This window comes from Microcebus murinus, chromosome 30, assembly GCF_040939455.1.
Source record: "Microcebus murinus isolate Inina chromosome 30, M.murinus_Inina_mat1.0, whole genome shotgun sequence".
NCBI classification, from domain to species: domain Eukaryota; kingdom Metazoa; phylum Chordata; class Mammalia; order Primates; family Cheirogaleidae; genus Microcebus; species Microcebus murinus.
Window position 1 is genome coordinate 5,691,342 of NC_134133.1, and position 21,916 is coordinate 5,713,257.

General features: G+C 46.2%; 1 protein-coding gene across 5 annotated transcripts in view; it reads left to right on the top strand.

Annotated features, from left to right (window-relative positions):
• CADPS (calcium dependent secretion activator) overlaps nt 1–21,916 on the top strand; it is a 483,222-nt gene that overhangs the window by 195,288 nt on the left and 266,018 nt on the right. For all 5 annotated transcript variants that reach the window (XM_075998810.1, XM_075998808.1, XM_020284645.2 and 2 more), the window contains exon 4: nt 18,383–18,463. In XM_075998810.1, coding sequence (XP_075854925.1) covers nt 18,383–18,463 — 81 coding nt within the window. The remainder of the gene's footprint in view (nt 1–18,382; nt 18,464–21,916) is intronic.

The following is a 21,916-nucleotide window of genomic DNA, read 5'->3' on the forward strand; positions in this document are numbered from 1 at the left end:
GAGCACAAACCATGGAACTCATACAGAAACAGACATGAATCAAGCAACCACGCCAAGGGATGTGTAATTACAAACTAAACTGGATTCTATGGTGGAGGGGGCATGGTTTTCTGAAAGCCTTTGAGAAGAGGCAGCCTCTCAAGCTTTTAAGTCCAGGAGAGGTGGTTGTGAGTTTGCATCCCCCTTTCCTTGCATGCAACAGGTTGTGGGCCTGGCCTGTGAGTGCATGGGGAATAGCTTGCATCTGACAGAATGCCAGAAGAGAAAGGAGTCTCTTTCTCCAGTCGTTCCGCTTCAGCGTTCTGGAACAAGGGAGCCTGCGGCACAAACGTACATACAACACAGTGGGACCAATACACGCAAAACTCTGCCAACGAAGTCCCAGTAGTTGAACCCCTGTGTCTTACACGCCTCAGTGAAATCAGCTCTGAAGCAGAATTTCCAAAAATACCTGCGTGAATTATTCTTGCAAACATAGCACCTTCTTGTACGAACTCCTTAACCGCAGCAGGAACTGTCAAATTCTTATCTCTTTTCCTCCCTCAAATTATTCGAGATCTCGGCCTGGCTGGCAATGCTGGGAAGGGTTTAACAGGCTAGAGGATTAACATCGTGAAGTTAAGCCTCCACATCAGCTGAGCAACTTTCTCTTTGTCCCCACAATCAAATGTTGTCAGATATCTTACTTCCCCGAGGCCAGCCTGTGTAGCAGGGTTTCTCAGCCTCAGCGATGCTGGCATTTCGGGCTGGATAGTTGGATAATTCCTTCTTGTAGGGCACCGTCCTGGGCATTGTAGGGTGTATAGCAGCACCCCCGACCTCTACCTTCTAGATGCCAATAGCACCTGTCTCCCCCAGATGTGACAGGCAAAAATGTCTCCAGACTTTGCCAAATGTCTTCTGGGGGCAAAATTGCCCCCTGCCCCACCCCACCGCTTTCTCACCTGGGTGACACCCTCTGGCTTATAGAGATCGTAGAATTTTGTCAGAAAAAAAATCCCAATCTGGGTGAGTGTCAAATAAATCTAAGTCATTTTTTTCAGTGGGGCAGGGCGAGGCAGGAGGGAGGGACTGCAGTTTGGGAGAAGCCCGATTCTTTCTCCTTATACATTATGATGGCTAATGTCACAGCTTATATTGAAGACCGTCTCCTGCATTTCTGCAGCCCTGCTTTGCTGATAAGAAACTGAAGGTTGCGATGGAATTAATCACTCCCTCTGAGGGGTTTGCAGAGCGAGGTAAAGCTTCAATCCCTAGCTGTTCCCCGGCGCTGGCCAGTATAAATTGCCAGCGCATGTTGATTTAGAGATTAATTATTAATGATAAGGAAGCTTATGAATTTTTCAGAATTTTCTCGTCTTTGGGTGCATGTCCCAAAGACACGCTCCCCTTTCTCTGGGGAGCGTAAGACCCCTTGCAGCCACCTTACATCAAAGCCACAGGCTGTCACCCGGGGCATTATCTTGTTCTGTGCAGCTGGCTGCATATGTTGACTCTAAATTTTTTAATCAGCCGTCTTCCAACCAACTGCACATGTCAGGCTGTAGACACAGAATCCATTAAGCACCATCTGACACTAGCCAGGGCCTCGTGGCGTTGTGACTTGATATCTCTATGGCAGAATTTCACCGTGAGAAATTACAGGAGTGTGCTGTTTGGCTGAAATGTCAGCAAGATGTCTGCAGTACTTAAAAGGAGGTGAAACGCCAACAATAATAATCTCTGGACAGTCCTCCCAACTTTTCGGAAGAATTTTCATATCTGTTTAGGTATCTCATTTTCTCCAAACCCTATACTTTTTTGGATCACTCATTTTTATCAACTAAAACAAACAGGTAGCAGATCCGACCATCCCTTAATCAATAGAGTTGATGATGACAGCCATGACAGGTTGAATGATAAAAGCATAGAGAATAATTTTTCCATTAAAAAAATCACATAGGTTGGATGCGGTAGCTCTTAGCACTCTGGGAGGCCAAGGCAGGAGGATCATTTGAGTCAGGAGTTCGAGACCAGCCTGAGCAAGAGTGATACCCCATCTCTACTAAAAGTAGAAAGAAATTAATTGACCAACTAAAAATATATAGAAAAAATGAGCCGGGCATGGTGGCGCATGCCTGTAGTCCCAGCTACTCAGGAGGCTGAGGCAGGAGGGTGGCTCAAGCCCAGGAGTTTGAGGTTACAGTGAGCCGTGAAGATGCCACTGTATTCTAGTCAGGGCAACAGAGTGAGACTCTATCTCAATTTTAAAAAAAAATAAAATCACATAGATCAGCTTAGAGTACTGAAGCTTCCCTGTTACATGGAGGATAAAATATTTATAGGCAATGATTCTACAAATACATATTGAGCTCCCATTCTCTGTCAGGTACTTGCTGAGCTATTAACCTGAAAATCATTTGGGTTTCACTTCATGTTAAAGCCATTTTTCAAAAATGTATTTTTCCACTCTCCGACCTTAGAATACACCAAGCATCTTGTGGAAAGGCGTCATTTTGCAAATCAATTCTGTGTCTAGGAATGTTAGCATATAAGGGCAGGGCATTGACCCGACGCATGCATTTGATATTGCTTTTTCAAAAATGCAATTCCCATCGTGATTTGACTTTCCTTGTAAAAAGTAAGTTCCTTTTGTAAAGGTGGCTAACTGAGGTTCCTGGGTAAGTTTTTGTTTTCTCTGAGATTGTACAGTCATTTGGGAGCAAGTGATTTGCCATAATCACTACGAAGATTTTTCCCTCTGACGGCCCTAAAACCAGTTTCACAGAGGATGAGCCTAGCGTCTAGATTACAAATAAAATTTCAAGAGATGAGAAGTCATCTATCTTCATGGTGGTTTACCACTCAAAGAATTTCTCAGTCTGGGAAATTGTAGGGTACCTTAGAAGGTAATTAGAGTAGGAGACCCTTGGGCCATCTTGATTTGAACTTCCCTGGTGTGTTGGGTGTGAGTATTTCAGTCAATATCATTTTAATTTATACTGGCTAAAATACTGCTTATTTGTAGGTTTCCTTCTCAAAAGACAGTACTACTTCCTCCTATTTCCCTCCTCTAAGCCAAGGGCATATTTGCCTTTGACAGTGCAAATTTAATTATGTTACACCATGTTCACTCGAATCAATTTGAATTGATGTGGAAGTGTCCATATAGGCCAGGTGAAATAGAGAATGGAGCATTGCCCAGACACTCAAGATAGCATCTATATGTTAGGCACTTTTACTAGACTCCACAGTATTTCTTTTTTAGTCAGACAGAGTAATGCTCATGAAATATTTTATGTGTCTTCCTACATTTTCTAACTTCCTTTGCGATTAGGTTAGGGCCATATGATTAGTCCCAACAAACAGGCTATGAATTCTCTGTGCTCTGTGTTCCCCTGTTGCTCTGAGCCTGGAGGCCACATATCAAGGTGGCAGAGTCACAAAAGGTTGGTGCTCTCATCTGCCTGGATCCCTGAGTGATTCTATGGAAGAAAGGCCCCAATCATTGGCACTGAACATGAACAGTAAGCAAGAAATAAACTGGGATTTCAGGGGTTAATTTGTTACCATGCAATAAATTAACCTAATCTGATTAATTTGTTTCCCCTTTTTTTTTTTTTTTAATTTTTTTTTTTTTTTCAGACAGAGTCTCGCTTTGTTGCCCAGGCTAGAGCGAGTGCCGTGGCGTCAGCCTAGCTCACAGCAACCTCAAACTCTTGGGCTCAAGCGATCCTCCTGCCTCAGCCTCCCGAGTAGCTGGGACTACAGGCACGTGCCACCATACCCAGCTAATTTTTTCTATATATATTAGTTGGCCAATTAATTTCTTTCTATTTATAGTAGAGACGGGGTCTCACTCTTGCTCAGGCTGGTTTCGAACTCCTGACCTTGAGCAATCCTCCCGCCTCGGCCTCCCCGAGTGCTAGGATTACAGGCGTGAGCCACTGCGCCCGGCCTGTTTCCCCTTTTTAATTTACTTTTTCACTATTTACTTTTGTTTTCAGCACAACACACGATTATCCTTACTTATGATTGGCATGGGATGATTGACCTCAACTTCATCAAAAATATAAAATCTTCCACATCCAACTTGTTGAATATAGCAAGAGTAGGCATCAGTATAGTCCAATAACTAAGTTAGGAACTGTCGTATGTGTTAGAATGGATGATACCTTGATACCTTTGCTCACCTGTAGTACAAAATACAGTATATTTTATGCAGGAAGAATTTAATAAATGCTGATCATGTAATTTGGGATTTTTTTTAATCATTCTTTTTCTCCCATCTTTCAGAGAATTGGGGGCCTCTCTGTTTTTAATATTACCTCCTCATCTTGCCCACAGATACTTTCAAAAGAACTAATAGAAAAATATATATAGAGAGATATATATCTACTTGGTTATGAATTTGATACCAGGAACTAACTGTTCCTTTGACACGCCTTAATCAAGGTGAAACCCACCTTCTCTAAATATTTTTGACTTTGAACAATGGTAACACCACCGTAGACACACTCTTCAGGGAAGGAAAAACTAGATAATGATATATGTGGGTAGACTTATGAATAGACCCAATTTCCACCAGGCACTTGCATAATAATCAGCCCGGGACTGGAAATTAAGCACGTCTTGTGTGTGTGGCGTGCCACTCAAAGGAAATAGCATGTGACAGTTCTCATGTACCCTGGAAATTATACTTCCTCACCTCAATTTTAACTGGCATGGGCAGCTCCGTGATTTATAGACGTGCATGTTCACTACTGCTTGAGAACTGTCTTACACACACACAAACACACACACACATGCACGTACACGTTTACTGAAGCCATAATTGCAGAAGCTGGAAAACTCAATTTCGTCTTGACCTTGAGAGCAACTTTTACGTACTGTGTTCTCAATATTTGAAAATGAAGTTCTCTTTCCCTTCAAATAAGGAGCAGGCATATTTAGCAAAAGCATTCAATTTTATTAGAGGTATTTTAGGCATCATTGGGTGTTTTCTGGATCTCCCGTTAAGTGCATTATTTTTGCCATTTATAAATTGCTTTTCACCATGACTCGATGCTGCTTAAAGAGCAGAATTATTCAACCGCACAAAAAGGCATTTTATTTCCTATAATATTCATGTCCAAATCTCCAGAGAATAGAATCACCTCTGGCTCGTTTTGAACAAATGACCATTTCCCAGCAGATCATCTGCCTGAACAGAATTTCAGAAATTAGTGAAAACTACATTCAAAAACTAATGACAATGAAAATAATTATTTACATGTGTGTAATACTTTACTAATTTGGGGGGGAAAAACCTTGTTTTGTTTTTGAAAGAATCCCGGAAGTCAGCAAGTTCTGGTTTTCAGAGATAGTAGCACAATTCTTGGAACAAAGCAGGCATTGAATGAATACTTTTAAAATGGTGAGTTGAGCATTAATATTCCCTATTTCCAGATGAGGAAACCGAGACTCACGGAGTTTAATTGATTCACGCCTCTGTTATTCACACCACTTTAGTCAATTATTCTCTGTCCCTTCTTCACTTACATACTTTATTCATTCAACAAGAATTTAATGAGTTTAAACGATTTACATTCAGATTTCCATTTAGGTCATGGTGGAAGCACCTACTTACTAAGTGTCAGAAGACACTACACTAAGTGATCGGGTAAACATGTCACTAACTCATCAAAACATCCCTGATAAGTAGATATTATCATCTCCATCTCAAATTTATGCAACTATTTCTTTCTTACTTGCCAGGCATCGGTCACTGGAGACTTTTATAACGAACTCGAGGCATTCACAGTCTTGCAGAAAACATGAAGCATGCAAATGCAATGGGGGTGATAAAAGAGGAGGTTCGGGGTTCTGGGGCAGCCTTTAGGAGGTGACCTTGGCTGAGACCAAGAAGGTCCCTAAGGAAGCGACATTGAGGCTGGACCTTGGATTAATGATTTAGTGTTAGCCAGACCAAGGTGACAGAGGAGTGGAAGAGAGCATGCACATTGGCCAGGGGTCCAAGCAAGCATATGCCATGTTTGAGAACCTAGAAGAAATACAAAATGGCTCCAGCCTGGATGGCAAGACAGAGTCACAGGAGATGAGGTTGGAAAGCTGTGTAGGAGCCAGATGGCTGTAGGTCCTGAAGCTTTGATGGGAATCTTGGACTCTTACCGCCAAGGAAAATGGATCTCCTTAAGCAGGACAGCAACATGGGCAAATGCATCTTGCAAAAAGGATAAGCAGGCTGCTTTGCAGACCCTGAGTTAGATCCTTGCTCCTCAAGGCGGTTCACAGCATCAGCATCACCCAGGAGCTGCTTAGAAAGCCAAATCCTTTGCTCTCACCCCGGACCTACTGAATCAAAACTCTGCGGGGCTGGGGAGGCCCAGGATTCTGTGTTTTAACAGGTTCTCTGATTGATTCTTATGGGCACCAAACTTCGGGAGCCACTGGATTTTGGTAGAGGTTCTCAATCTTTGATGCACATTGGAACGAGAGAGAGGGAGAGAAAGAGAGAGAGGAATAGGAATAGGAAGAGGAGAGAGAGAGAGAGAGAGAGAGAGAGAGAGAGAGAGAGAGAGAGAGAGAGAGAAAGAGAAAGAGAAAGAGAAAGAGAAAGAGAAAGAGAAAGAGAAAGAGAAAGAGAAAGAGAAAGAGGAAGAGGAAGAGGAAGAGGAAGAGGAAGAGGAGAGAATACTGCTACCTGGGCCTCAACCTAGAATGTCTGATTTAGTTGATCTGAGTATGTAGCTTTGACAGCAGGGTTGCCTTTTTTGTCTCTCTGAAAATTCTAATGTCCAGCCGGGCTGGAGAACTGCTGCATCTGAGCATAGCAAGAGAGAGGATGCAGGCGGAATCAGTGGTCCAGGGTGGAGACTATGGTAGCCTGGCCCAGGGAAGTGAACAAACACAATAGATGGATTCAACAGATACTTAGGAGGTGGCTGCACAGCTATGAAAGGGTAGACCAAGCCTAGACCCAGCATCCTCTCTTGACAAAAACACCTGCTTCCTCTTTACCCTGGGCTTTGGCATTGGCTTTGGCATTGGCATTGGCCGCTACGCTCCCACCCAGTAAGGCGATGCCTGCTCTCTTTTGAATGGCTTCAGCTCCCTGTGTCTTTAGGACACTGCAGGTGACTTGGACTATCTCCCAACCCCAGCCGTAAAGATCATTAAGATGATCTATTTTAAAAAAATAACACAGCTGTGTCCTCTACGTTGGATAAAAACCTGTAGTCTCTGGACTCAATATCACTAAATTATAGCCTTGACCTGGCAAAGCCCTCGTATTTGAGGCATCATGCCAAGTGCTTTATGAGTACCACCTCCTTTCACTCTCATAATGAGTCTTTGCTCTTGGCATTGTTGCTGTTGAAACTCCCACTTTGCAAAGGAGGCTGTACCTGTACAGGGCTCAGTATGTGGTCCAGTGTCACAGAGCGGGCCATTGGCAGAGCAAGGATCTGAGGCCAGATGTGACTGTTTCTAGCTTCTGGGTCCCTAATCACTGTGCCCTACCGCTGACCTGGTGTTGAAGGGGGAGATCTAAGTCACAGAACACAGAAAAGGCTTAGCTATTGGGCTGGCCAGCAATGCCCAGAAAAGTGAGTTGATGCCTGGCCACAGTAACCAAATAGGACTTCTTAAAGAAAGAAGGTCTGAAGCCAGACCCTGAATGATATGTCAGATCCGAAATGATAAAAAGGAGAGAGGGAAGGTCATTTCAGGACTAAGGCGGGAATGAGGAAAGACTGGCTGAGCAACTACAGGATCATAAAGAAGTAGATTGGTTTTCTGGTTGGGTTTTTTTTTTTTTTTTTTTTATGTATTTATTTGCTACCTGCTCAGAGAATTGCTGCATTTGGAGCTCTTGTGTTATATTTACTGCATCGCCAGAAGCCAGCAAAGGCATAAAACTGGTGACTCAGAGGCAGGCAGTGCTGTCATTGGCTGGGCTCTAACCCCTGCATTTTGCAATCAAGGAGAAGTGCATCCTTCGGAATGGAAACTTGACCTACTCAAGGTCTTCTCTTGGGAAGGAAATAGCAATGGTATAGAAAGACACACACGGTCTCATTGTAACTCTTCCACAAATCAGGGAGTGTCTCCTTGGGTGATTATTATAAAAACAGAATGTAATCGAGGGTGCATGGGTCACCAAGCTCCATGTTCTTTCTACAAATGACTCAGGAACAGACTCTGCAAAGACCCAGATGGACTATAAGGCCACAGATCTCATCAGATTCTCCTGCAGTAAGAATCACACGAATATAGACCTGCAGCTGCTGTGTGAAGATGTTTATTCTCATCATGACAGTGGTCCTCTGGGGTTATTTTTTTTTTTTTTTTTTTTTTTTTGAGCTACAGATACAGATGCTCAGCGAGGTTGGGCACCTGGCCCTGATCCCCTAGTGAGTTTGTGCACAAGCAGGATTAAATCTCAAGGCTTTCTGGTTCTGACAGCCACGCTTTGCTTCCCCCTAAGGATTACCCTCTCTGTGCAGGGCCAATTATCTCTGGAGCTACCGGCAAACTACTTAACCTTTTAAAGCTTGCCTTCCTACCCCAAAGGGGGGAATCTGTTCTTCCCTCCGAAGTGTTGCAGAGGCAGGATTTGTGTAAGGGAGAACACATGCAGGCTACGCCATGCCAAAGACTGACGGCTGCTGCGACTTGATAAATGCATCTACGCGGCGAGCATTGTGCTAATTGTCATGCACACACGGTCTTATTTAATCTCTTATAAACCGTGTGAAGTAGGTAGTATCATTATCATTCCCTTTTCAGAGTGAAAGGAGTTGAAATAAATGAAAAGCTGAGGCTCAGAGAGGTCCGGTCACTTGCCCGAGATCGCTCAGCTTTAAAGCGGAACGGCAAGGATTCGAACCCGCGCACTAGCTGCTCAGCCTCCACATTAAAGGCGGACAGACAGGAGACGGGCTGTAGGAGATGGGAAGGCAGGAACGCGGAGGCAGCAGCCAGGCACCCAGTGCTATAATGTAGCCGCAGTTCAAACGGGAAGAAACGGGGGCACCCCAGTCCCCTGGCTGGGAAGTGACACCATCCCAGCTGTAACTTTCCAGACTGCAATGCACCAAGAAGGCAGCATGCGCTGGAGCAGTTTGTCTCTGAAGGAGGATTTAAAAAAAAAAAAAGAAAAAGAAAAACCACGGTGCTGTGGATGAAAGGAGGGCCGGGCCGGCTGAGGGGACCACTTTTGGGGGGGCGTCTCCGCCCTCCTCCGCAGTGACTCTTGGCAGCCTCCGTCTCAGTGCTCATCCCGGGGAACTCGGAGGGCCCAGGCTGAGCAGTAGAAAGGAAACAAAGCGAAGAGACTGAGCTAATCCAAGGCCAGCAGGTTAGCTCTCACATTTGCCGCTCGTAGGGGCCGCTGCCTCTGTCTCCCAAAGCCCAGAATTGAGGACACTTTATCAGGAGCATGACCGGCTATAAGCCATCAAGGTGGGCTTCACCTGTTTCTGCAAAGAATGGCACTTTCTGGGACGCAGCCACTGAGCATAGCAAGCTAGAAGGTGGCAGACTGGGAATGTGGTCCCGGCTCTCTCGCCGATGAGTGTGTGACCCTGGGCAGGTGGCTCTCCCTCTGCAGGACACAGTTAACTAACGCAGTCCTGTCTTGGGTCCTGCTGCCGTTTTCTTCTTCCGCCAGGTATGTACTGAGAGCCCACTCTGTCCTTGCCACCATGATGTACAAGTGCCGTGTTTCCCCGAAAAGAAGCCCTACCCATAAAATAATCCCAGGCAGGATTTCTAAGCATTTGCACAGTAGAAGCCCTACCCTGAAAATAAGCCCTACCCATAAAATAAGCCCTAGCAGGATGTCTAAGCATGTGTGCAATAAGCCCTAGTGGTGGGCGTGGCTATGAAAATAAGCCCTAGTGATGGGCGTGGCTACGCAGCGCATCTGCACAACCCATGTGTCGTCGTGCAGCGGGAAAGAACACGAGCAGCCCTTCTCATCTGCCCCATGACAGCTCTAGTGCTTGACAGGAGAGATGGGGGCCAATGGTGCTAAAGGAAATAGAGTCACAAGACATTCAGGATGGGATTCAGGGTTTGGAGAGTGATGATGATGTTCCAGAAGAAGACGACTTAACTCTATTTGAATCAATGTAGACGGTTGTGCCGCACTTTAAAAAAAATAACACATCCCCTGAAAATAAGCCCTCGGGTGTCTTCTTGAAGAAAAATAAATATAAGACCCTGTCTTATTTTCGGGGAAACATGGTAGTACCTGTATACGCAGATGCCCGGGACACAGAGCTGAGCAGAATCACACCCAACCCGGCTCTCGTGGAGCTTATGGGTTAGTAGGTAAACGTCAAAAAATGACATGAGTACCTGTAAAATTACACTGTGATGAGCGCTAATAAAAGAGAGGTGTGTAATATGACAGGAGAGATTCACCGAGTCTGGAGGGGTCCAGGAAGAGTTTGCTGCAAAGCTCTAGGCGTTACCAGTCAAGCAAGAGGCAGGGAAGAATGTTCCAGGCATGAGGAAGAGCCTATGCAAAAACCTGGCAGCAGGAGGAAGGTTTAGCCCAGAGGGGGGGGGGGGTCCTCAAACTATGGCCCGTGGGCCACATGCGGCCACCGAGGACATTTATCTGGCCCACCAGGTGTTTTTGCCGCCGCTGCCTGTCCTGCTTAGCAGCCGACTCGTCCCGGGCCCACAGTGCGCACTCTCCAACGATCTGAGGGATGGTGAACTGGCCCCGTGTTTAAAAAGTTTGAGGACCCCTGGTTCATCCTTCCAAAGGCCTCAGCAGAGAACTTCTAGGAGCGCAGGGAGGGAGGAGGCAGGGCTGGGAGAGGCCACAGAGCCCAGCAAGATCTGGACCCACAGCCTGAAGTCGCTACGTCCTCTCTAAGGCTGCTTCTGGCCAGTCTGGATCCTTTTCATTTCAGTCCTGAGGCTCAAGTTGGTTCATTTACTCTGAGGCTGAGTAGCATAGATTTTTTTGTTTCCAGAAAGCAGAACAATTATTCAAATAGTACACACAGTCATCTGCCTGTTCCTGTTTACATTTTCTGCATATTTGAATCACGTCTCCTTTGCTTGCCTGCAAGCTGCCCCTTGGCAGTGATAACGGTGACTTTGGAAGAGTCCAGAGAGTTCTTCCATCACGTGAGCACAGAGAAGTCAGTCACCGTCCCCCACCCCAGGGAAGCTGGTACCCAAGGACGCCTCCCAGGCACATTGTCAAGGCTAATCCTCCAGGGGCTCTGAGGCTAATGAGGAGGCTCCGAACCCGGGCCCCATGGCAATCTCATCATCATCCTAGAGGTCAGACACAGCGTCCTCAGATGGGTCCCTCTTTGCTGAGATCCGGATCTATTTGCACGGTGGATCACTTCCCTTGCAAAAATGCCCCTTGCAAAAATTCTGTCCAGAAACATGAGAAAAGTGAAGCACATAGGAAAATTCCCTAGGTGAGCATATCCCAAAATGTGTTCTCGAGTGTTCGGATGTGTCTCACACACGGGCAGAGAAGTCAGGGAGGCGTGGCGCTGCATGGGGTTTCCTGGCGTGGGTTTCTCCCTAGTGTGTCTTGCGGCTCTCGCGAGAGGGGCTAGAAGAAGCAGGTTTCCAGACTTCATGTGGGCACAGAACGCTTTCTCACTGAGGATGTGGCAGACCTGCAGGACTAACGTTCCCTAGCATATGACTTCGAGAAATGCTTATCTAGGCTTTTCAGAGAATCCTAGAACGTAACAGCTTAGAGCTTTTCAGTTCTCAGATGAAGGGACTTGAACAGAGAGGTTATGACTTCGGCCCACGATCCCACAGCTGAGGGCAAATCGAGTCTCCTAACATCCATTAAAGGACCCCAGGGCACCCCCGCCACCCTCTGGTTTCTTTCATAAATCACAAAGGCCGAGAGGAGAGTTAACATCTGGTGAGTGCCCATTCTCAAATAGGGATAGCTCCAGAAACTATTCGCTAAACCATAGGACCTACTATGTGCTAGCACCACGCTGGGTGTTTTGGATGCATACCATCTGATGTCATCCTCAGAACAAACTGGGTAAGTATCTTATCCCAGTTTTACGAACAGGGAAACTGAGGCTTAGAAAGATTGAATTGCATGCTTAACCGCTTTCAGTAAGGAAATTGCAAAGCCAAGATCGGGAACCACATTGGTCTGACTTCCCTTTCACCATGCAATTCCTTGTCTCTTTTTGTCCTTTCCATACCCAAGCAAGATAAAAATTATCTCTACTTTATTGTAGATGAAGAAGTTGAGGTTCAGTCGGGCGAGGTGGCTCACGCCTGTAATCCCAGCACTCTGGGAGGCCGAGGCGGGAGGATCACTCGACGTCAGGAGTTTGAAACCAGCCTGAGCAAGAGTGAGACCCTGTCTCTACTATAAATAGAAAGAAATTAATTGGCCAACTAATATATATAGAAAAAATTAGCCGGGCATGGTGGCGCATGCCTGTAGTCCCAGCTACTCGGGAGGCTGAGGCACGAGGATCGCTTGAGCCCAGGAGTTGGAGGTTGCCGTGAGCAAGGCTGACACCACGGCACTCACTCTAGCCTGGGCAACAAAGTGAGACTCTGTCTCAAAAAAAAAAAAAAAAAAAAAGAAGGAGAAGGAGTTAAGGTTCAGTGAGGTTGAGAGACTTGGCGAGGTTGCACAGCTAAGCAGCAGGATAGATACTCACAACTCCACTCTGCTGGGTCTCAGGGCCGTGTCCAAATTGGCCCTACGGCAGCACAGCTCTGAGTTCTCGTCTCCACATTGCTGAGGGAGTACCTGCCACCCCCACCCCCACCCCCACTCCCCCGCCAGAGAGAGTCGCCCCTGGCGGGCTTGAACAGATGGCTTGGGAGAGACCCGTCTGCACTTGAGAAGTGCTCGACTCAGTTCTCCGTCACCGTAAAGGAAAAGCCCAAGGAAACGTTTCCTTTTGCTTGACTGACAAGTCAAAACAAGAGCCCTGCCTCTGCTTGACCTCTGCTGGTGGGAAGATTATTTGTCTAATTAGGCAAACAGCCTTTATGCGCACGGGCATTTCTGGACCCTCACGAGCTGTCCGCGTGAAAGGCCTGCCCTTGCCTGGCTCCTGCAGCTGCTCTGTCCCTTCCCCCGTGCGAAAGACCAGTGCGATCGACAGACCGTCGTTTCCATGGAAGCTCCTTTCCCTGGCTCTTTCTTTCCCGCACTTGAAAAGGCAATTACTTGATGTCCCTTTATATTTTTGGATTTCGTCCGGTGGGGCTGTCGAGCTCCGAGGTCGAGGATGGTCTCTCTCGATCATGCCGGGACATTTTAGGGAGCTCTGGTTGCAAGTCCCTTTCCACCCTCGCTTCAGATCATTAGCTGTCAGGCAGTGGTGTCCGCCTCCTGGTCACTCCTGCTAATTAAAGTCTAGCAGAGCAAAGGGACTCGACCCCCGCGGGACGTGGGAGACACAGAACAGCCAGGGCAATTTGCCTCTGCGCGCGTCACCCCCATCCACTGCATAGACGGCCAGCCCAAGACCCCACACCCTCACCGGGTAGGGACATTGGCCCATCGGGCACCTCCTATTCTGAGCCTCTGACGCCCCACGGTGGCCCGCGTCAGAAATCCAGGCAGCGTGGACTGCTTTAATAACAGCACAGGTTAACAAGTAACATTTCCCGGAGGGCTTCCTGGATGCCAAGCGCTGGGCTGAGCATCTTGTATCCATTGTCCCAGTTCATTCTTATGGCAACCTCAGGGCAGAGTTCTCTTGATGATTCAGATGAGACCTGAAGCACAGAGAGGTTAAGCCCTTTGCTCCAGGTCACACAGCTACCAGAGCCAGGATGAGGACACGCCCATTGCTGTCATGTCCTAGGGAAGAATCTGGCGCTGCTGCAGCCTCCCCAAGAGAAACCAATCACCCGCGACAAGTGACGGAGGGTGGACATTTCTCCGCCGCCCAGCGGTGGCACTGAGTGTCCAGTTGGCCCGCGTCTACAAGGAACAAAGTGGGAGTGCTAAGTGAGTTCATTGTCGGGATCGATCAGAGCAAGGCACTTAAGAAGGAAGCCAGCGTGACGCGGGGCCGAGGAGTCGTGATTTGAGGCAGAGCAGACTTGGTTGCGAATGGCTCCTGCCACTCTGCCAGCTATGTGAACCTTGGCGTTTTCCTCGACTTACCGAGACTCAGTTTCCTCGTCTGTCAACGCGGGAACAATAATGGCACCCGCCTCATAAAGGCGTTCCACGTTGGGAATTTCCCACACTGCTCTGTGGAGTATTTGTTTTTTGGTGGAATCGTTGTGTAAAAGGCAAATGCCCTTAAACAGATTTCTTTGCTCTAGAATTTCTCAGTCTTGATTACGATAGCATCTATTATACATTCTCAGGAGGGAGCGGCATTTCCTGACCCCGGGATCCTTTTTCTTCCAGGAAAGCATATGAGCATCTGTTTTTTGGGACTCTTTAGAAAAGGCTGTAAAATGGGTTGTAGGGTATTTGGTGTTTGGTACAGGAATCAGTAAATCTTAACCCCTCTCTTCTTTTTTTTCATGAGACTGGCTTTGTTGCCCAGGCTAGAGTGAGTGCGGTGGCATCAGCCTCGCTCACAGCAACCTCCAACTCCTGGGCTCAAGCGATCCTCCTGCCTCAGTCTCCCAAGTAGCTGGGACTACAGGCATTTGCCACCATGCCCGGCTAATTTTTTCTCTATATGTTAGTTGGCCAATTAATTTCTCTCTATTTTTATTTATTTTTTGAATATAGCTTAAATGTACATTTTAATGGTTTCTCTCCCATTTCATTTTCTTTCTATTTTTAGTAGAGATGGGTCTCACTCTTGCTCAGGCTGGTTTTGAACTTCTGCGCTCAAAAGATCCTCCACTTCGGCCTCCCAGAGTGCTAGGATTACAGGGGTGAACCATCGCGCCTGGCCTACTCCTCTCTTCTTTACGCCCAAATCATTTCTGTTCTTACCAGAGTTAAGCTCCAAGGAATTAGGGACTGGGTCTGTCTTGTTCCTTTCTGTGTTCCAGTGTCTTGACATATCAAGACATTCCATTAAGAACTGATGAGTGAATGAATGAATGAATGGGTAAACTAATGAATGAAATGATACATAAAGCTTAAGGTTGACCTTGCCTGCTCATTGTCGCCAGCATTCTGGTCATTTCCAGTTGCTGGGAGAACTCAAATGCCTCTGGGAAATTCAGTCATGGGGCTGGTTCTGTTGGGCTGCATTTTCCCCTTTCACTTTTTTTTTTTGACTTGAACAAGGTGGTTTATTTCCTTCTCATGTAAAATTTTGGAAGGATGTTCAGGATTGGTATTTTTCCAGTTGATAGAGGTCCCAGGCCTTATCAAGAGGAACCCAGTTTCTTCTACCTGGTATCCTTCCAAGCTTACCACATACTTTATCTCTCACATTTCAAGATAAATGTTCTAGGTCCTGTGATCATGGTAATATTCTCACTAACAGGAAGAACGAAAGACAGAAAGGGAGGACATGCCTTTCCTCTTTAATTACATGACCCAGAAGTTGTACATATCACTTCTGCTCACACTCTATTGACCAAAAGCTACCCATATGGGCATACTGAGCTGCAAGGGAGGCTGGGGAATGTAGTCCTGAGTTAGGTCTAGGGTCAGTGCCTAAAGTTCTGTGACTAAAAAGAAGAAGAGAACACATACTGGAGAAGAAACTACAGACAGTAAACACTAATTAAAAGAGACAGACCAAATGAAACTATCCTCTATTCCCTAAAGGTTAATTATTTTTGTCTTTCTTTACCCCCATATAATTGTTTTGTTGTCACTACTTATTATTTTTTTTTTTGGATTTTTTTTGGCATATTATGGGGGTACAGATTTTAAGGTTTCAAGAAATGCCCATTTCCCCCCTCCCCCCAAAAGTCTGAGTCTCCATCATGACCATCCCCCAGATGGTGCACATCTCACTCATTATGTATGTCTATACCCGCCCCCCTCCCCCCTCCCCCCTGCCCAATACCCTATTACTGTAGTACCTATGTGTCCACTTAGGTGCTGCTCAGTTAATACCAGTTTGCTGGAGAATACATCTGGTGCTTGTTTTTCCATTCTTGGGATACTTCACTTAGTAGTATGGGTTTCAGCTCTAACCAGGAAAATATAAGATGTGCTATATCAACACTGAAGACACTGTGTTTCCCACCTGGGCCTATTGGGAAGTGGTGATCAGGATGGACCACTGGTCAGGGGTGCTTCTCTCTATATTTGTTTGGAACGTGATCTCCAACTGGTGTCCTGCGAGCACTATGCAAAAAATAAAAATGTAAGTTTCGGTTAAACAACAGTTGAGTTGGTCCAAGTCTAACAGATTTCTTTACTGCAGGACTTCTCAGAGACTTTGTGCCTTTTCCACACGGCTTTTCCCAGACCCGTCTGACAATTCTTCTACAGCCCTTCCGAAAACTTTTCTTCGGAAGTATCTAGTATTAACGTTCAGCAGAACATCCTTGGGGAAAATTCTGCCTTAGACTATGTAGCCAAATGTTGCGACCTAGTTTTCACGATCTAGGAAACAGACCTTCTCTCTAAAACTATGGAAAGAAGAAGGTAAAGCCATGCTCATTCCTGAACTTAAACAGGGTGCTAAAAATCACAGCATAAAGCCAGATGGATTTTTTATGTGTTTTGTAAAATAAACCAAAGAAGCTTAATTATGATGCTCTAGAAGTATGATTATAAATTTTCTAGTGTCATTTATATTGCATTCATCATATTAGAAATAACTTTTTATGTCATTGCATAGTATAGGTAAAAATCTTTTTTTATGAGCTGGGAGCTTAAAACTTCTGGATAAAAATAAATTTTAGAAGAAAAGGACTTAGAAAACTCACATATTTCTTATGCGAGTTGCCAGGGATCAACTCTTGCGCTGTAGTGTGAGAACAGCCATAGACAATATGTGATTGAATGAAAGCCATTGCGTTCCAGTAAGAAAACTCACCTATTTCTTACGCTGCTTTTTGTTGTGAGTTTACATATACGGAAAAAAAGGAATCTTACTTGAATGCGACTGTCCCTTATTAAACTTTTTTGTGAATAAACTAGAACTTGCTGGTTTTAGGCGGACCCAGGAAAGCTTTGCAGGATAATGGTAGGGTTGCTTGGAAATAAAGAGAGAACTTCAGTTCCTAAAACAGGAGTGACCGACGGTGGCCTGCCACCCGTTGCAAATAAAACTTTATTGGGACACAGTGACTCTCGGTCACTCACGTGTCATGTGTGGCCGTTTTCGCACTATGGTGGAGGAGTTGATTGATGGCAACAGAGATCTTATGGCCTCAAAGCTTCACGTTATGATTATATGGCCCTTCACAGAAATGTTCGCTAATGTCTTTCACAGAGTCATAGAAAGATGGGAAAAGGATGAAGATTTCATAACCAACCCCCTTATTCTTTAGATGGAAAGCTAAAACCAGAGAAGTTGGGGATAACTTGTCCAGATTTATTTATTCTTGAGTGTGTTTTTTTTTCTCTGAGACAGAGTCTCACTCTGTTTCCCAGGCTAGAGTGCCATGATGTCAGCCTCACTCACAGCAACCTCAAACTCTTGGGCTCAAACGATCCTCTTGCCTCAGCCTTCCAAGTAGCTGGAACTATAGGCTTGCACCATCATACCCAGCTCATTTTTTAAAATATATTTTTAGTTGTCCAATTAATTTCTTTCTATTTTTTTAGTAGAGATGGGGTCTCGCTCTTGCTCAGGCTGGTTTCCAACTCCTGAGCTTGAACGATCCTCCCACCTCAGCCTCCCAGAGTGCTAGGATGACAGGCGTGAGCTACAGTGCCCGGCCTCAGTCTTCTTGAATGTTCTGATGTTTATATCCTAATGTCAGAGAAGATAAGAATAGGTTTCAACTTGGGCACCAACATCAGCTGATTGGAAGGAGCCATGTGGAGGGCTGGCTGGGAAGGTCTCGGGGCTCAGTGAGAAAGAATGCAATGCCTGGCTAATGTCCCACAGTCTGTGTGCACTGAGGGCAGGTCCCGTGTCTGCTCCTGACATTGCTAATGGTTACACGGCCACCTCCTTCCTTGTACATCTGCCATGTAAACACCTTCTTCACTGGGCCAAGACAGAGGTGCCATCTTGGGCCCTCGTTCGAAACACTGCTGCCCAGCATTCCGGAAGCGATGGGTTGTTTCTGTGCAAGGTTGTTCCAACGTCTCTCTTCCCAACTGCCAGCCACGTCACGCTCCGCCTGGAATTAACTTGGGATTTCATTCCCACTGGGTCTTTCAGCGATAAGAATCTGTGTTTTAGTGAGATATGTCCATGACGCATGGAGTTGGGGGGGGCGGGGCGTGGAATGGGAAGTCAGGACTTTGTTGGCTTTTGCGTCCCCAACTGACAGTCCCGATGTGTGTGCTTTTGTGCAGCTGGACAACCCAGACGAGCAGGCCGCCCAGATCAGACGGGAGCTGGATGGGCGTCTCCAGATGGCAGACCAGATAGCCAGGGTAAGCGGACTCTGGGGGTGGTGTTTTCTGGGGACCAAGCTGAAGCCCCCGCTCAGGAAGCGCACTGGCGATCAAGGGCCCCCAAAAGATAAAGTGGAGCAGCTGAGAGGAGGGAAGATGGGGACAGTCACCCTGACTGCACCCTCCACCCTCGTCTCTCAAGCCAAGCTCTCCCCGAGGTGCCACGTGCATTTTCTCCGCTCCAGTGCAAAACCCAAACTCAGGCTTCGCCTTGCTTTTGAGCTCCAGACTCAGATTTCCAACCGTCGACTGAATAGACGTTCCCTGGGCATTTCAGGTTCCGAATCTGGCTGCTTATCTTCTTCCTCCCACCCCACACGTGACTACAGTTCCACCTCCTCGTGCGTTCTATATCTGGTTACTTCGGATGCAACCTCCGAGTCACTCGCTGACAGTCTCTCCTTCTCTCCACCAGGCCCCACTCTCGCTCAGCCGCCCCAGCCTCCCCGGGCTGCCTCCTCCCTGTGGGGCCGGGATCGCCTCCCTGCTGTCCAGCACCCCTGCCCGGTGCCGTGGCCCAGGCCCTCTTCCCACCCAGCACCTGCGTGTTGTCATGGCCTCCTAGCAGGTATCCCTGGCTCCAGTCTCACCCCCTTCCTTCACCGTCCATCCTGCACGCAGTTGCCATTCTAAAACTCAACGTACGAGCCTCTCAAAGCACAGCCTCGAAATCCTTCAGCAGACTCCCTCATTGTCCCCAAAGCACAGTGACATTCAAGGGTCTTCATCAACAGACTCTCTGTTTCCTTATTAACCTCACACCTCACAATTTTCCCACCAGGATCTCCCACTCCAAGTCTAGAGAACGTCTCCCTGCGAATACGCCCAGCCCTGCCAGGCTCGATGTCATTGTGCCCATTGGTGCCCATTCCACCTGGAATGACCTTTCTTGTCCCCTCCGCTTAGCAAACTCACCTATTCAGCGTTCAGTGCCTGCCTTAAAACTCCATGTCTAGGAGCTTAGCGATCAGTCGGTCCTCCCCACCTTGTGCTCTGGCCATAAAAGTGGACTTTGGTTATAGCAGATCATTGAATGGGATCATTTGTTTACGTGTCTGAGTCTCCCGGTAGATAGAACTCCTTTAGGGTTGAGATCATTTCTTATTGTTGAGATCAGACAACAGCTAAATGTTATCTGCTATGATTGCCATCCCTGCCATTTGTGTTGTTATTATTATTTTTTTTTCTTGAGACAGAGTCTCACTCTGTTGCCCAGGCTAGAGTGAGTGCCGTGGCGTCAGCCTAGCTCAGAGCAACCTCAAACTCCTGGGCTCAAGCGATCCTCCTGCCTCAGCCTCCCGAGTAGCTGGGACTACAGGCATGCGCCACCATGCCCGGCTAATTTTTTCTATATATATCTTAGTTGGCCAATTAATTTGTTTCTGTTTTTAGTAGAGACGGGGGGTCTCACTCTTGCTCAGGCAGGCCTCGAACTACTGACCTTGAGCGATCCGCCCGCCTTGGCCTCCCAGAGTGCTAAGATTACAGGCGTGAGCCACTGCGCCTAGCCCATTTGTGTTATTATTAATTGCAGTAATGCTGATAGTATTTATTGAGGGCCGATTCTGTGTTAAGCGTGCTAAATGCTTTCCATGCGCCATCTCAGTCAATCCTACAGACAGCCCTCTGAGGACATTCCAGTTTCAGTCTCATTATAGAGAAGGGGAATCCGGGCTGAACATGGCAGGCATTAGCAAGGAGGCTGCGCTAGACCCTCAGTGCAAGTCAGTCTAGACATCAGGCTTGGCCCTGGGCGGAGACACTCACTCCAAGTGCAAAACATAAGGGGACTCCCAGAAGCTCAGCAATCAAAATAAATGATTTTAACTAAAATACTTTTAAATTACAGTTAACACCCCAAAATCCACAAAGTATCAACATTGTAAATAACAACCAGCTCCTACTTGTTCCAACTCTAGCCCCAGATCTCAAGTGCACGTGAGGATAGTGGAGGGTGGGCGTGGCGTGGAGCTTATAAATCCAGCCTTTCTCTCTATGGAGAGAGCCAGGCATTTCACGACTTGGACATATAGGAAGGAATCCCACTGGACGAGAAACCAGAGACAGATTCCAAGAAACACGAAAATCTCCTCTTGTTTGTGCTCAAGCACTTTTGCTGAAATGTTTTGCATCTTGTTTTGTGGACACCTTTGAAGTTTATAGTCAAGTCAGTCTGGTGGCTAAAAATAGTATGCAGCCAGGGATTTGGCTAAAGGTAGTGTAAAAGGTTCTTATGTTTTTAAATCCTGCTTGATGTGGGAGTAAACATTAATAAGCCTTTAGAGTTTACTTCTCTTGTAAACTCAATGTCTCCTATTAAAGGATTATCCACAAAAGGGAGGTCACGTGGTTTATTTTCCTGAGTGTTAGGCAACAGTTACATTTGTAGCTAATAAGTATTCATCTAATCTGAATAAAATCACACACACACACACACACACTTCAAAAATAAGCTCATGGCACCTTTGTTTTAGTTGCTTTTTTACTTTGGGGCTCAACATGATAATTTAAATCTTGTGTTAGGGTAATTTTAATTTTTAAAAGACCCCAGATGAACAACTGGTATAAATAAGCCAAGATGCTCATGTCTGAACAGGAGATCAAAGAGCCTTCTCCCCCGGCCCACACCACTAACTGTTCGGAAGCTAAGTAAAGTAGGATATTATCAAGTTAGAACTAAGCCTTCTTGGATAATGAAATAGGCAGTTAAAGTGAGTCTTGCTTATTATTTACAGGGAATGGAGAATAATTATAAAATATATGGAGGGTCCCCCAAACATTTAAGGCATGGAGGATTTCTATGAGTTGAACTGTCCACTACTATCTCCTGTTCTATTAGAAGTTGACTCTCTTCTTACGAAATGTTCTCTCATGCTGTGGCCCGCCTGCCACAGCTGGTTGGTTCTAAAGTGAGCTCTTCTCCCAAGGGGAGCCAATCACAGCCTGCCCTGGCCACAAGTGATTGGTCTAAAAATGGATGCTTGGTGCAAACTAAACCAATGAATCCCTTCCCTGGGACCTGTGGACAGTGGGCCAACAGGGCTGCATCTTCCAGGGGCAGAAAGATGCCTGCAGCCATGTTTAATTTGTCCACATAGGGAAAAGAAGAAGCCAACAAACTCCTTGTCATAGGATAGAAACAGAGGTGGGGAAACTACACTGAGATATCAATGACTCCTCAGGATGTTTAAGTCCCTAATTCCAGTTATTCCTGAGCTTTAGCTATGTATCTGCTTTTCCCTCAATTTAGTCGGATTCCAAGAAAAATAAATTTTCTGCTTGCCTAAACCAGCCTGGCTAATGCCGAGGAAAATGGCAAAATATCTCATCAACTAAAAATGAAATAAGATATCAAGATCTCAGATATTGGCTAGTTCATGAAGAGATATTGAAACAAACACCTCTGCTTATCTTCTTTTAGCATGCCCCGAT